The sequence below is a fragment of the Anser cygnoides genome, chromosome 7 (genome assembly GCF_040182565.1).
Source record: "Anser cygnoides isolate HZ-2024a breed goose chromosome 7, Taihu_goose_T2T_genome, whole genome shotgun sequence".
NCBI classification, from domain to species: domain Eukaryota; kingdom Metazoa; phylum Chordata; class Aves; order Anseriformes; family Anatidae; genus Anser; species Anser cygnoides.
This window is the reverse complement of record NC_089879.1, coordinates 19,237,820-19,252,320: the sequence shown is the minus strand read 5'-3', so window position 1 is coordinate 19,252,320 and position 14,501 is coordinate 19,237,820. Positions and strand designations below refer to the sequence as shown.

General features: G+C 44.0%; 1 protein-coding gene across 12 annotated transcripts in view; it reads right to left on the bottom strand.

Moving 5' to 3' along the window:
- ARHGAP22 (Rho GTPase activating protein 22) overlaps nucleotides 1-14,501 on the bottom strand; it is a 151,310-nt gene that overhangs the window by 13,111 nt on the left and 123,698 nt on the right. For all 12 annotated transcript variants that reach the window (XR_010832988.1, XR_010832989.1, XR_010832990.1 and 9 more), the window contains 3 exons: nucleotides 10,144-10,276; nucleotides 4,481-4,554; nucleotides 2,573-2,694 (listed from right to left, as the gene is read on the bottom strand). Coding sequence is in view for 9 of the 12 variants with exons in the window: in XM_067000974.1 (XP_066857075.1) it covers nucleotides 2,573-2,694; nucleotides 4,481-4,554; nucleotides 10,144-10,276 (329 nt within the window). In the remaining 3 variants the exon portion in view is untranslated. The remainder of the gene's footprint in view (nucleotides 1-2,572; nucleotides 2,695-4,480; nucleotides 4,555-10,143; nucleotides 10,277-14,501) is intronic.

Genomic DNA, 14,501 nt, shown 5'->3' with positions numbered 1-14,501 from the left:
GAAACGTGTTGCAGGAATGTAGGAATGAGTAAACCTTGAAAACTGGAACATGAGGTGCCATAGGGTGCTAGTCTACTAGAATAAAGTTTCCTGAAAGAGGCATGGATGCAGCTACCTCACTGCAGACAACAGCTAGCAGATTCCTAAGGTGACTGACTTGATTAAAAGAGGAGTTTCTCATGGTATTCAAACATAAAAAAGTAGAAAGTGTACAGCAAATGCAGAAAGAGTACTTGCAACTATATAAATCCACAGAAATGAGTTATCACTGCTTTTCAGTACTGTAGGCCATTACAGACTAACAGAGAATATCTCTTACCAAACCTAATACAAAGTATTTTCTACAAAAGAGAAAAACCTTAAAGAGAGCAAATATATCATTATTCTATGTTTACTTATCATCTGAACTAAAGAATAAGACTAACATTCAGGGGCCTACAATAAGGACCTGAACATAATAATGAAGTCTCAGCCTGGCAGCAAGAGGCATTAAGCTCACCTACTGCTTGCATTTAATGTCTGTGGATGCGCAGGAGAATACACCTCTCTGGAGATAAGGTCATGCCTAACAATGTAGCTGTCAAACTTCAGATATTTCTATTTTAAATTCATGGTTTAAGTTTGGAGAGATGCAATTAAAGCGCTTTTTGTTAAGAACCGGCAGCAGTCTTTCTTTGTATTTATTATCCCTATTACTGTGAAGCTAAAGAAATTTTATTAGAGTCTTTCCATTCCTCCATTATTTCTATTTAACCAATCTTCTACCCTCCACTCACATTAAAGCAAAACATTCCCAGTGCTGTTACATTTGGTTTTACTGATTAAGTCTAAAAATCCAGCCATTGGATCCCAGTTTGTCTACAGTCCAGGTCTCTGTTAATACAGGATTAATTCTAGGTCAGGCCACCCCTACTGTCTTTATGAGGACCAGGAGAGGCCATGGGGCCACAGCACCTGTGACATATGTGCACCTACAGACAGAACAAGCACCTTTGCCATCAGCTGAACCGTATAATGAAATGCCTTGGGTGATCTGCCAAGCCCTCCATCTGTACCAGCGGAACAAAAGGAACATCGCTGGCCAAGGCTCTAAGAGTCTTGCCCACCACTGGCCAACCGGCCACAAGAGGCAGTCACTGCATCACGCAGTGGAGGGTGGGCCCAGCTGTCCCCACCTTTATACCCCCGAATAACCCAGCATCTGCTCCTGCACTCCCTTTTTGTCCCCCTCACATTTTGCTAAGGCACTGCTGCTGCACAGGCACGGTCATACTGGCACTGTGAAGGATTTCCACCACACTGAACACGACGGGAGCTGTCCCCTACAGCTTGCAGGCAGTGCCAGGGCTGATTTCAGGCATGTGGGCACAGCATCCCCCATCTGTGCCTAATGCCAGATGAATCCATTAGCTCTTTCTACAGGCTTGCAAGGATCCCACAGAACTTGCTGCAGAGGCCCTACCAAAGCTCAAGCTGTGCTCCATTGCACGTGGGAGAGGCTGTGCCCCAGCCCTGGTGTCAGCCAGCCAGACATCCTGCCCTGGGCATTTGCTGACCCCTATGGAGGTAGATAATTTTCAAGCTCCAGATTTTTACATACACTTTAGAAGAAAGGAGCATTCATACCTGAATAATAAATATTTTTTTTTAATTTTAAGGAAACAGTATTGGGTGACCCCTCACCGCATATCTCATCCCATCGTTTGGCTTCCTCTTACTCTGGAGTCCAACTATTCCTGCAGTCTAGCACAAGAAAGATGCAATGACCGAGCAATTGCAGCAAAACCTGATGACAACAGTCTGGTTTTCTACCTTATCTGAACCCTAAACAGATAAAAGCTGTCTCAAAAGAACACACTTTACAGCAAATACACCCAGAGCAACTCCGTAATTAGTCAGGGCCTAGGAACACACTTCTCTTCCAGGCTTGGTTTTCATTTTTTCCTTTTAAACTCAGGAAATCAATATACATGCAAACATCTGAAATATGATTGGAATATTTTATATTTTCTAACATATTGTAAAAACATCTGAATTTACCAGTGATTTTTCACTTATTCCTTGGGTTCTGTGAAGATCTGACCCATACACAATCTGCTTGGAAGACGACACTTCTAAGACACCTACCCGTAGCCCCTGTAGCACAGTAAGAACTGCAGTACCTTCTTCATTGTGCACTGGGTGTCCCTTGCAGGGAGCTAAATGCACCAAAATGCACCAACGCTAAACAACAGTAGTCTGGTACTTAACATGGTCCATCTGAAGAACATTTGACCTTTCATTTTAGCAGTAGGTTCAGAGAGCAGTAGGTTTCACACAACAACTTGCAACAGGGCAGAGGCATCTCCACATAGTGGAGAAGAGAGTTGCTCCCGCAGCAGTGGCAAGTGGGATAGCAGTGGCCACACTGGTACATCCACTCACGGACACCGATAAAAGGGATTGCTTGACTTGTTGCTGACTGTGCAACAGTCAACAAGTGACACAACTTCCAATGGCTGTATGACTTTCAGCATATTCCTGCAGCCCCAAAACACAGATGCTGTGTTACCTCAACAACAGGAGTACCTACCTTCCATCATGGTCACGGGATCTTCCATTTTGGGTCGTAATATATTTGGTCCAAATACTGTAGCCAGGTTCTGGACACTCATCTTGTTAATGCTGGAGTGAGCCTGAACTTCATCAAGGAACCTTGAAAAGCCCCCCCAGAAAAATCATAGGAGGAGAGGAATATAAAGTAAGTCACTTCTCATACTTGTAGACATTCTGGGGCAGGAACAGTTTTGTCCCATGCTTACACAACTCAAGTATCTAAAACGCTCCTATGGACTAACCGCAGCTCAGATACTCAATAACAATCCCCAGGTTCCTTGTTTGAGGCAGGACAGGATGGCTTCCGCCAAAGGCACTTCTGGGTATGAAAATACAGGTTTTCATATTTTTATGGGAATTTTCCAGTTGTACAGAGTGGTTTCTGTCAGCTTTTACCTACAGATGTAATAGAAGTACAAAGGCATTTCACTTCTCTCCTCATCCTAGAACTAAGCAGCCTGTGGGAAGAGCTTTATTTCCTGAATCTGACAAAATACAGATAAAGAGCTTCCTGTGACTGCATCAGCTGGGCAAACATCAACACATTAAAAAGACTCTATGCAAGCCAAAGATAGCACATGAAGAAATGCAGACAGACTGGCTATCCATATGCATAAGCTGGAAATCAGCAGAATGTTTCTAACAGTTAATTTTGTAATTTGGAACAGCCTCCCAATAGGAACTATAGCAGGCTGTAACAAACACCGAAATAGCCTGCAATTAGCCTAGTTATGAAAAGGACTATAGGACATGGAACCGCACAAGAGCTGGAAACAGGTCTCCGTGGCCTCAGAGGTGAACAGTCTTGCTTGACCTATACTCTATTTCCTGAACTATTGCTCATTTGGGGGTGATTAGAGGGGTTTTGGCAGTCAAAACGTTTCCTCACTATTCTGTACTGCTCAGTTGGCAAATTTTTGAATGCTTCTGCTTGCAGTCTGACTTTTGTAGGAACTCCCATTTCTTATGTGGCTTTCACTGTGCTGAGGCCCAAGAGCTCTCACTTCTGTTCTGTAAGTCAGAAGCAAAATCTGCTTGCCTTTCCTTTCCTCAGTTCTTCACTTAGAAACACATATGATTATATTCCCTTGCCTCAGACATTTGCTCTGCGGTGCTCAGATACTAATACAAATGACTATAGAAGCACGTAGCAAGGCACAATAAATTTTTCAAAGCATTCGAAAACACATTTCAGAAATGCTATCCATCCGTACCCTTAGGAAAGGCTTGGTATCTCCTGAATAAAGCACGGGCTTCATGTCAGTGTTTGTGTCTACTCCCTGCTGCAGATGTGCAAATCCCACTGATGATAAAAAGACTTTTAGTCTACCATGGAGATCATAATACAACGTGAAGTCTGTTACGTTGTATTTGGGGTAACAGTCCATTCCAGCTCCCCAACCATTCCATCCCACTTGGAACTGGCAGAGTTAGCGGAGAGACAAGGGGAGACAAGGCTGTGGAGTCCCTGTACTCCAAGCCACTCCCATCCCCACTTCCAAATCAGAGCTGAGGTCAGACTGGCAATTCTGACTATCTGCTCCTCAGCTTGCGTTACAAGTACTCCAAACGTGCAGTGCCTGGAACTACTGCCTTTCTTTATTGGTCTTTAAGTGCTTCTGAAACAGACAATACAATGTATTTGCATCATTGATGCCTGCTGCCAGGGCTGTGGGTGACAGCAATTTGCTTGGCTGATGCTCTTGGTTAAACCAAGAGCTTCCTTCAGGCAGGCTGCACATCCACCTCCACATGTTTTATAGGAGCAGTAAGTTATGTGTAAGTGGTGTTTGAATATTCGAACTTTCACAGTAAATTATTTGTATCTGTGATTGAGCCTCACAAAACTTAGTGACTTTTCCAAGTGTTAATTCATTTCACTTACTTGCATATGTATTTCAGGAGGTTGTAGTTGGCTTGGGGCAAATTCTTCACCTGTTTAACCAGTTCCTGGGTACCCTGAGGGACAGGAAAAACAAGAAAGGAGAACTATTGATATGAATAATGCAAAGTAGATGTGACTCTTTCAGTGCTACAAAGTCCTCTTTCCAGAGCCAAAACCATGAGCAACACATGATAGAACAATGAGGCTTTTGTTTTTGTTTTTTGAAGAAGGTATCATCCACTCTGTTGTTCCTTACCTCTCAGGTGGGAGCACGAGTCCCACTCCCGAGTTTAACAACCCCAGACACAGAATGGCTGTGAGCGCAAGGGACCTGGCTCAGTTCTGCTTCCCGCCGAGCTCTTGCTTCCCTTGATGCAGGGGCAGTACCTGACCTTGCTTCAGAAAGTTGTCCCAGGTCTGGTGCAGAAGACATGCAGAAACTCTCTGACAGCATCAAAACCCTGTTACGTGCACTTCTCAAGCTTGCAAATACCAAATATGCCACAGAATTATTTGATGCCATTACAAAGGTCGTTTGACCAAGCTCCCCCACCCACCCTATGTACTGTATGGCTGCACAACCTCCCCCAGCCTGAGAGACGTACCAGTGTGTCCCTTGGTTCAGAGATGGAAAACTAAGGCAAGGGAGACATAAGGAATCCTTGCAAATGACAGATCTACCTGGAAGAGAACCAGGAGTCATCCAGACCAATTTCTCTGTCCTAGCATGCACAGGTGCTCTTGAACAAGACACAAATAGCATTGTGAAGATTTATTGCCTTCCTGTAAGCAGAGGCTGAGGTGTGAGGAGAATGATGCATTACTTTGATGGGATTAGAACCAGCGGTCCCAGCAAGAGAGATCCACTACATAAAGTATCCAAACACTAGAGTGCCAAGACAGCTCTATATAGGAGACAGCTCTATATAGGAGTGCCGTTGGCACAAAAAGCAGCAGAAATTATCCCAGAGGTACATCATTGCCAGGATCTTTCCTCAGGCTGAATGTTAGCTGGATTTTTTTCTTTAAAATTCCAGAAGACAGGAAAGAAAAAAAAAAAAGCAGCTGGGCTGTCTAGAACAAAAGGAAAACCACCCACTCTGCAAACCACTAAGTCAGCATGCTTATTCCCCAAACACCAAAAAAACCTTTTGTCCAAAAGAAAAGGGCTGCAGAATTCTTGAAGTTAAATCACATACTGGAATACTGAAACCCCAACAGCCAGGACTTGACTCAGTTCTCCAAATCAGTACAAATCCTCTTGTCAGCTTCAATGGTTAATGTAAAAACCTTCAGCTAGGGAAGCCTGCGAGTCTTCGAAGTCTGCTGATAGGTACTGGTATAAAGGTACCAGCAAACATGCCTTTTCTGCACCCAGCCTACCTGAAACTTTGAGGCACTGAATGTGCTACAAACACATTGCAGTAATGCTGAACTGAGCAGAAGAGAAATTTTCTTTAAAAAGCAAACAACATTCCAATTCCACTACCTCCTTTTTAATTACTTACTTCTATTTGGAGCCATTCTGAGCTGTGACACACTTCCTCATAAACTTTCTGTCTTTCCATTAAAATGTAAGATGAGAGATCTGCTTGAGGAATGACTTAGAACCCTGAAGCTACTTAAAGCATATAATGAAAATCTCTGACTCAGAAGGCTATTGTCCTGCTGCAGTCCCACCATCATTTACTGCTTCCTTTCAATGCAGTTACCCTGGAGGCTTGCTTACTTTTTGAGACAACTAAACTTTCATTGTGAAGATAGATATCCAAACACATTTGTGAAGACTGATAGCTGTTAACTAATGAGAGAAGACTGCTAACTAATGATGGAGAAATTTCAGAAGCAGTTGGTTCAAAGCCTGAGAAGTGTGTTTGGACTTTCATTTCAAACCTTCCTCTATTTTTCAGGGAATGTCAGGGAAAGGATTCTGTTGGCCTGCCTCTTCCAAGACCTTCATGACTTATCTGCTCCAGATAAGTCAAAAAGACCCAGAGAGCAGTCCGTATTCCTGCCTCCATCCTTAATGTCCTGAAGGTAGGCATTTTTTTTTTTCTGAATTTCACAGCACAAAAAAAAAAAATCCTCCAACTAATAAAAACCTGAAACTATAAAAAAAATAATCGTCGGGTTAAAAATCATGCCAGTTTAACAGCGACAACAATGGAAATACTAATAAAAGACCGGTCACTTTTGAAAATCTCAATCCTCTTTCTTGAACTTCTGAAAACGTTTGAATCAAGGGAAGCTGCTATTGATGTGAAGGTTAAGGTCAGTTTTTCAGATCATCCAGCTTTCAAGTGAGGAGTTTGAACTAGATACAGTTGATCTAACAAACCCCTCTCTCGACTTTTGCTCTGTAACCCAGTTTATTTCAAATACAGAAATCAGAATGACATTTGGCACAGTATTTCAAGTGCTCTGAATTAAAATATCGCAGCTTCTCTGGATGCAAGAGAGGACTTTGGAACAGAAATGTAGGCAGTTTTGAATAGCTGGAAACATGATCTAATGGTACAGGGCCATATCTGAAAGAAAAAATGGTTCTAAAAATGTATCACCCATGCTCTGTCACAAGACATCACAACAATGGGATTACACAGAGTGGATCATTAGATTCATCAAGGCACGAGCATTTGCCAGGTTCCAAAAAAATAGAAAAGCTCCCTCTCCCGCTGTAGGCACCTCAGGAACTTAGCAGCACTGCCCCAGGCCTGTACCCACCAGCCCCCCTGACCAATAGATGCCGAAGGCTGAGCACAGAAACACCACTGCATGAGTGTAAAGAAAAATGCAAGCTAAAACTGCTGCATTGCTAACAACCAGCACAGCACGGGTCATGCTTTGGCTGCAGTTGAACAGGCAACAGAGGCACTACTATGACACTCATCATTACGGCACTCTGCAGTAACAGCTCTTACCTCCTTGAAAATGCTCCCCTCTGTCTAATTTACCACACATGCATGCTTTCCAAGGAGTGGTCCCAAACCCAAGGATTTTGCAATGCGTGTAACATTGCAAACTAAAAGGGAGTTTCTAATTGGGCTGAAAACTAACAACGCTTCTGATATTCCCCCAGATTCAATTCCCTCTTTAAAATCTCAAAGCTGTGTGCTCAGCCCACTGTACTGCTGTGCTGTGTGCATCTCTGGAGCATAGGCCGCAGTGAAGGCTAAAATACTGCCATGTCAAGTCAGTCTGACTCAAATTTGAGTTTTTAAAGATTTGAAGATCCTTCATTCATTCTTAAGTCCTTCCTCAAAACCACCTGGGATCTGAATCAAATCTTTTTTAATGCTGCAGCCCTCCTGAGATACCTGGAGGCCTCAGTACAACTCCAGAACTTAAGTTTCTGTTTGCGTTCTAGCACCAGAGATCGGTTCGGTGCAGAATGAAGACGAACAGCAGTCAATGAAAAATGGAAGCTTGGGACAATGCTTGAGTATTTTTTGATGCAGATGGAAATTAGGCCAATCAAAGATCATAATAATTCCTATCTATGTTCAAAATGTAGCAGCACAGCAGCATGAAGTACCAACTGTTTTATCTGAATTGCTATTTTGCCCTAAGTAATTCCATTTTTATTTTGGGGGTGGAGGGGCTACAACTATAGAAAATATTTGAGTCTAAATGTCTCGTTCAAAACTTCCGTATGGAAAATGAAAACAAAATATTACTTCAAATTCAAACAATAGTTTGCATTTTGTTTTTGTTGTTGTCGTTGGTGTTGTTTTCCCCCAAATCAAATATTTGACTCTGAAATTCTCTGAATTTCAATGAAACCACATTTTTCAGCAGGGGGACTTTCCAGGTGGGAGGCAATTCAAGCCCTACAGGCTGGGGATGACTGCTCCACGTGCTCCGGCGCACGTACAGCCTCTCCACCCTTGGTGTGTGCACTCCACCTTCCTTTCCAAAAAAAGTAAACAGCCCTTGTTGAGGTTCCAGATTTTCCTGACCAAACCAATGGTTGTTTACAACAGCAGTTTAACAAGGCAACTTGTGCTATCAGCAGTTACTGTATTTTGCAAGCTTTCACTTCAGCTCTCTAGTGCTCCTCATCTCCTTTCTAATCCAAAGAGAATAATGCACTACAAGTTGTTTCAGTCTGGCCGTGCTCCCACAAAACCAACACAGATGCTGCTTCCCAAACTGCTGCAGCCTGTGCAGGCAGAATCAGACAAACTACACAGCTAATAAGCTGAGCAGTGATATACAATTATGTTTGCCCAACTTGGCACTGTCTCTACTCTTGTGCAATAGTGCTTAATGGATCCAAAACTTCCCAGCCTGCACACTCTGTGACCAAAATGAAACCAGCTCCACTGCCTTAGAAATGCTGCTGTTTCTGGTGAGATCAGCCATTCAGCTGTCTGGAGCATAGCGCCCTGCAGAGATGACTGAGGTGCCTGTTAACAAGGCAGAACATGAGCAAGTTTTGGAGCTAGCAGACACATACGTGAATCTATTAAGAAACACCCCTAGTGCACCGACACTGATGTGCATGTGTCCAGGACACAAACACATGCCCATGTGTGGCACTGCGCTGTGTCACACACAGTTACTTGCTTTCTAGGAGTTGACTAGCGAACAGATTGTGTGAGTGCAGATAGTAGCAAACTTGCCTTTTGCCCATACAAAGCTGACACTATCAGATATGGTGCATTTGATGCATGCAAACAATCTTATGGGCATCATCAAGGACTAGATCACCCCAGAGCCATCCACCACTTCAACTAAAGGTAAACCCCAGTTTTTACAGTCCCCACCAGACAGAGATGTGAGCACGCCCTTGAGGCCACACACAGAAAAGGGACAGAACTGTGGGCTGTGACTTACAAGCCCTCAGGCCTTTGCTTCTTTAGCTGACATAAGTAATAAGGCTTACAACTTTAAACCCCTGTTTAGAAGGTGGCATGGTTCCACCCACATTAGACCAGATCCAACGTGCCTTTGCAGTCAGCAAAGAGCTCAGGCATCACCACACAGGGAGCAATATGGACGGAACAGATCAATCAGTCATATTGTAAATTATCCTGCTCCTCCCAAGCAGTGAATCAAAATTTCCATGATTGCCACAGACCTGGAGGTTTTTGTCAGCCCCCTTCCTTTGCCTGGAAACTAAACAGAGGAACATCACGGGAAAATTCTGGCAAAGTATTCACACAGCATGATTTCTGCCATTGTGGAGTAGTATCACATTCTGCCCTTTTATAGCGTCCGTCCTTTAAGAAATTCAAAGACTGTCACACTGATCAACATCTCATCCACCAACAACTTTGGGATGCAGAACATGCTGTTCCAATATATGGCACTGAAAACCCAGAAAAAGGGAGTGACTTCATAAAACTTGCTCATGAGTCAACAGCAAGGCTGGGAAAGGAACCCAGATTTCCTACCTTACATCTCTTACTAATTATGGTACAGAACAGCATTGTTCAGAAGAAAGAAGCACCAGGCTACAAGACTGACTTCAAAACAACTCCCACTTCAAGCAGGACCCTGTGATATTAATGCCCAGTTCACAGCTTCAGGAAAATTCAAGTTTCCCAGAACTTCATTAACTTTAAATTAGGACTGAAGAGCGATGAGAAGTAAGCTGTACTACACTGAGTCTTGGGAATGACCTTCAAGGTAGGAGGCAGATTAGAAGGACCACTGACCTCTCCCTCGTCTTTTGAGAGTAGCTGTCCACAAGAAAGAAAGTCTTCATATTTGGCAAAGGGGATGACAGGCTCTGGCAGCTCTCGGAGGTAAAGCTTCAGGAGGGACGCCACAGTGTGAACATCCGTGTTGCTGCAATAGAGAAGAAGGAAGGAAATTTAGAAATCCATGCTACCCCAAAGCCTGACACCTTCTAGGGGGATGGATCAAGGTCCTTCTTAGGGACAGGGACAAAGTAGGCACATGAAGGGGAGTCGTTCTGCCACACATCTGTATGAGGCAGGAGGCTCTACCTGGAAACTGGGAAAAAGCCCTGCTCTGTCAAGATAAGAATGCATCTCAGGCAATACAAGGGATACTCCTGCAGAATTACTTAGGGTAGGGTGGTGCTATGGTTCCTCAGTCCACGTGGATCAGGAAGGTAAGCAATACAGTCCAGGCAAGCACACAGCAATCACGTAGCACTGACAACAGAGCTCTGCATCCTCGTGCAATCAAACATCACCTCTGATCCTCTCACTGATCCCTCCTGCCTGATACTCTCCCCAGCTGGCACCCACCCGTGCGATGGGCCAGGCTCCCCAGTGACTGTCCAAGCCTTCAGAAAAAAACGTAGGATGCTGTATTTCCCCAGGCCCTCTACTGCCATTTGGCGTGGCTGCACAGCTTCTGGGTCACATCTCCCCCAGGCTGGGCTACCTGGTACTACCTAGCCCATCTGTTATGTTGGGATATCAGCTTTTCTTTTCCCTCCCACTCCAGGAGCTTCTTTTTCCTCTACTCCATCATTTGCTTTAAGTTGGAGTTGAGGTATTAGATCCCATAGTGAAGATGCACCTGTTTTCCCTTTCCATTTCCTATCCATCTTTCAGTTTATGACAATACCTCACCCATCTGTACAGCTTTGTTAATCTTTGTAAATGACCTCTTCAAAGGTTTTGGCCACTGGAAATCTAAACAGACCATGCCACAGGCTCCCCACAACCCGCCACTGCCCTGACATTCTTTAAAGGAATCTGGTAAAAAAAACACATCAGTAGACAACAGAGCCTCAAATCCTTACCTCTATCTAAAAGCTCAGTGTGTTTATAAACAGGTTTCTGAAATATAATCAGCTCTGCCAAATACTTTGCCTTTTGCTAGTGCAAAAGACAGGTACCAGGGGCTCAGCAAGGCTCTGGGCTCCTTACAAGATACAAACCACATGAGACTACTCAGCTCTGCCCAGCAAGCAGGGCGGTAGTGACGTTATCTGCATTCACGGTGTGGAAAAGTAAATTGAGGAGTCTCATTTTACATCCCTATGTACTGACTCTCAAACCTTCCTGGATCAAGCCCAAAAAATAAGATTAAGTTTCTTTTGCCTTGTGAGCATGGAAGCCTAAACATCGCTGCTACCCAAGAATGACAGGAAGTCATAATACATCATTAGGACCACCTAGATGTTGTGATAAACAACTAGCAGTTTCTCAGCATGTATTTGGAAAAGACTATCCATCCCGTATGATACAATGCATTCACAGCCATGTAAGTTTAACATACCTCATCTACAAGGTCCTATCCCATATCTGATCTTCAGTTCGTAGCCCGCCAGAAATATCACAGACCTATTTTATATGAATTTTCATCTTATTGCTGTCTCACTTCAGTTTCTAAATTATCTCAACCTCCAACTGAAGTTGATTTTGTGGTCATGCCAGTTGTAAGGAAGTTTTTCACACATGGATTCCTAAGTCTAAGAACTTATCTCTCAGAACAGCCCCTCCACAGACAAAGTACACAGAGAGTCACACTTCTACTTTATTCTTATCAGAACTCTGGATTTAATTTTCTTGAGGGACTCCATCCTTGTTATTTTACTGAAGCTTGCCAGTAATTTTCAAGCTGTTAGGAAGGTAGAGAGAAAGACAGGCAAGCATACTGGTATTAGAAACACAGATAAAATAAAACAGGAAAAATTACCAGAGGGAGCTGCCAGTAGTTTAATATGTACACATATTTGACCACTTGCTACTAATTTTGATGGCATTCCTATTCAACAACTCTGTCATCTTTGAGAATACCAGAATTTTACATAGTGGCTTTTTGTCGGTTGATTACAAATGCTTTACAAATGAGGTCAGTACCCTTATTCTTTTAGCATGGATTTTCAGGCATGGATGGTGTATATCAGCAGCAGAGCCCAGACTACAGCCTCGGATCCACTGGCTGGACTTTGTTGTTTTACCTACCACCAAGGCCATGTGAAATCCAACCAAAATGTCAGTGACATGGACGTGCAATAGGAGCAGACTGCTGTAGGTGCTTCCAAAATGGCATCTTGACCTTTCATAAAAACCTGTATCTGCATTTAAAACTGGAAACCCAAGCCTTTAAAAATTAGTTATTTTAACTGTCAGTCATCACAGACAGCCACCGTGGGGCAGGCGGGCTCTAGCATTGGAAAGATGAAGCAATGCTGAGCTCATTGCAGATGCAAAAGACATCTAAAAGCACCGCCTGCAACTAGGAGAAAAAAAAAAAAAGGATATTCCTTCACTGCCCCTGATTCAGATACAACAATATAGATTTCATACTTGCAGAAAATTGCTGCTGCTGCCTACTTGCTCTAGGCCGTACAAGGACAACTTCAGTTACACAGAGAAAATTATGGTTGTTAGGAGAAGCATTTCACTTGGCCAGGAACTGGCTCTCCCTTGTCCCTGTCTGTGAGTATTGATATCAAAACCAGAGAGCTGGACCTGCAAGTTGCAGCGGTCACAGTGGCTTCAAGAGGAAATTAGAGCAAAAAGGCAGCGAGTGGGGGGACCCTCGACTGTCACACTGCTCGGGTGCCACCACGCCTGCTCTAATTCAGTGCTGAACCTTGAGTTATCGGATGTCAGATCAACTATCCAAAAGGCAGGCATCCCTTCATGGAGAACTTCACTGCCCCCATTAAAGGCAAAATCTATCACTGATCTGTTTTACCAGTTCAATGCCCAAGGTTCTTTCTGCTTTAAAAATCCTGGGGAGAGGCTCAGCTTACCTTCTTGACAATGATGTTAACATGGATTAGACTAAGGTAAGACATGAAAGCGAAACTGCTGTTCTAATTGATTCCATCTGTAGATGCTCCTGTTCCAGAATGTGTTCCAAAACAACTCTGTTCACTTCCACATGAATTAAGACAATTCTAATTCTGAACCAGAACATCCAGATATTTAGTTAAAAATCAAAGATTCTGTTTAAGAGAAGATGAAGTGAGACAATCTGGCAACTTCAAACTATATTTTCAGGAAAATATCTCTAAATATTTGACGCTTCCATTTAGGGAGCAAATATTAACTGTGGTTAAGAATCAAAGAAAGGAGGATGGGTGGCCTGGGAAGCTGAGGAAAGGGAAGAATTAGAAGAATGTTCACAATAAACTCAAAGGATATTCTTCCCAGGATGAGAGCAAACAGTGCTGCCCATGTGAGAGAGTGCTAATTCTTCCTGCAGCAGTAGGTAGGGACAGTATGGGCAACATCGAGATTGACTGCAGGTCCAGGGGGAAAGCGATCCCCTGGATCATTAATATGCTGGCAATATACTAGAGGCTGCCACTGTCACCTGGGAAATCCATCCTAGAGAGTTTCAGCAAGAAATTAATCCTGGTCTCCAAGTAAAGATCCCAGATCTGATCCCACTCCTGGACCTGTAATAGAGATTGGGCCAGATCTGTGCAGTGGCCTTGGATCCAAATACCCCTGGAGTTCAAGGTCTCTGTCAGGGTTGAGTCCATTTCTCAAAGGACTGTTCAGGTCAGCACAATTCTGACTACCATGCTGGGTGGCATGAGGATGTAAGAGAGGGAAGGAAATGTTAGTTACAGAGGATGGACAGGATTTGGCTGCAATGCACTGAGAGCATCCACCCTCCTGATGATTTGACTACCTGGGCTCAGGGCCAAGGCAGAGATAGTGCAGCTGAGAGCTGCCCCCATTCCTTGCTGACCTCAGACAGAGCTGACGCTTCCCACGGGAGCCAAGATTAAGCTGAACCTCTACTGTTTATCCTGCGTCTGAGCTACAGCTCCCGCTGCCTCACAGCCATGGCTGTGCCTGGCCACAGACCCTGTTGATCTAGATGTGCACACTGACTCAAGGACAGATTTCCCAGCCTGACCTTGGACCTGCCTTGTCAGTACGGACTTGCCTGCTGATTGCCAGTGTTCCTGAGCTGGGTTACTGTCACTGGGTCTGTCTTGCTCACCTGGCTCACGTACGGTGGGACTGGGCTCTGGGTGCCAAAGCCATTGCTTCTGCCAGCCTTGTCACTGCACTTGGCTCCCTGCTCACCGTCCCTTGCAGAGCAGCTGGCTCTCACCACTCCC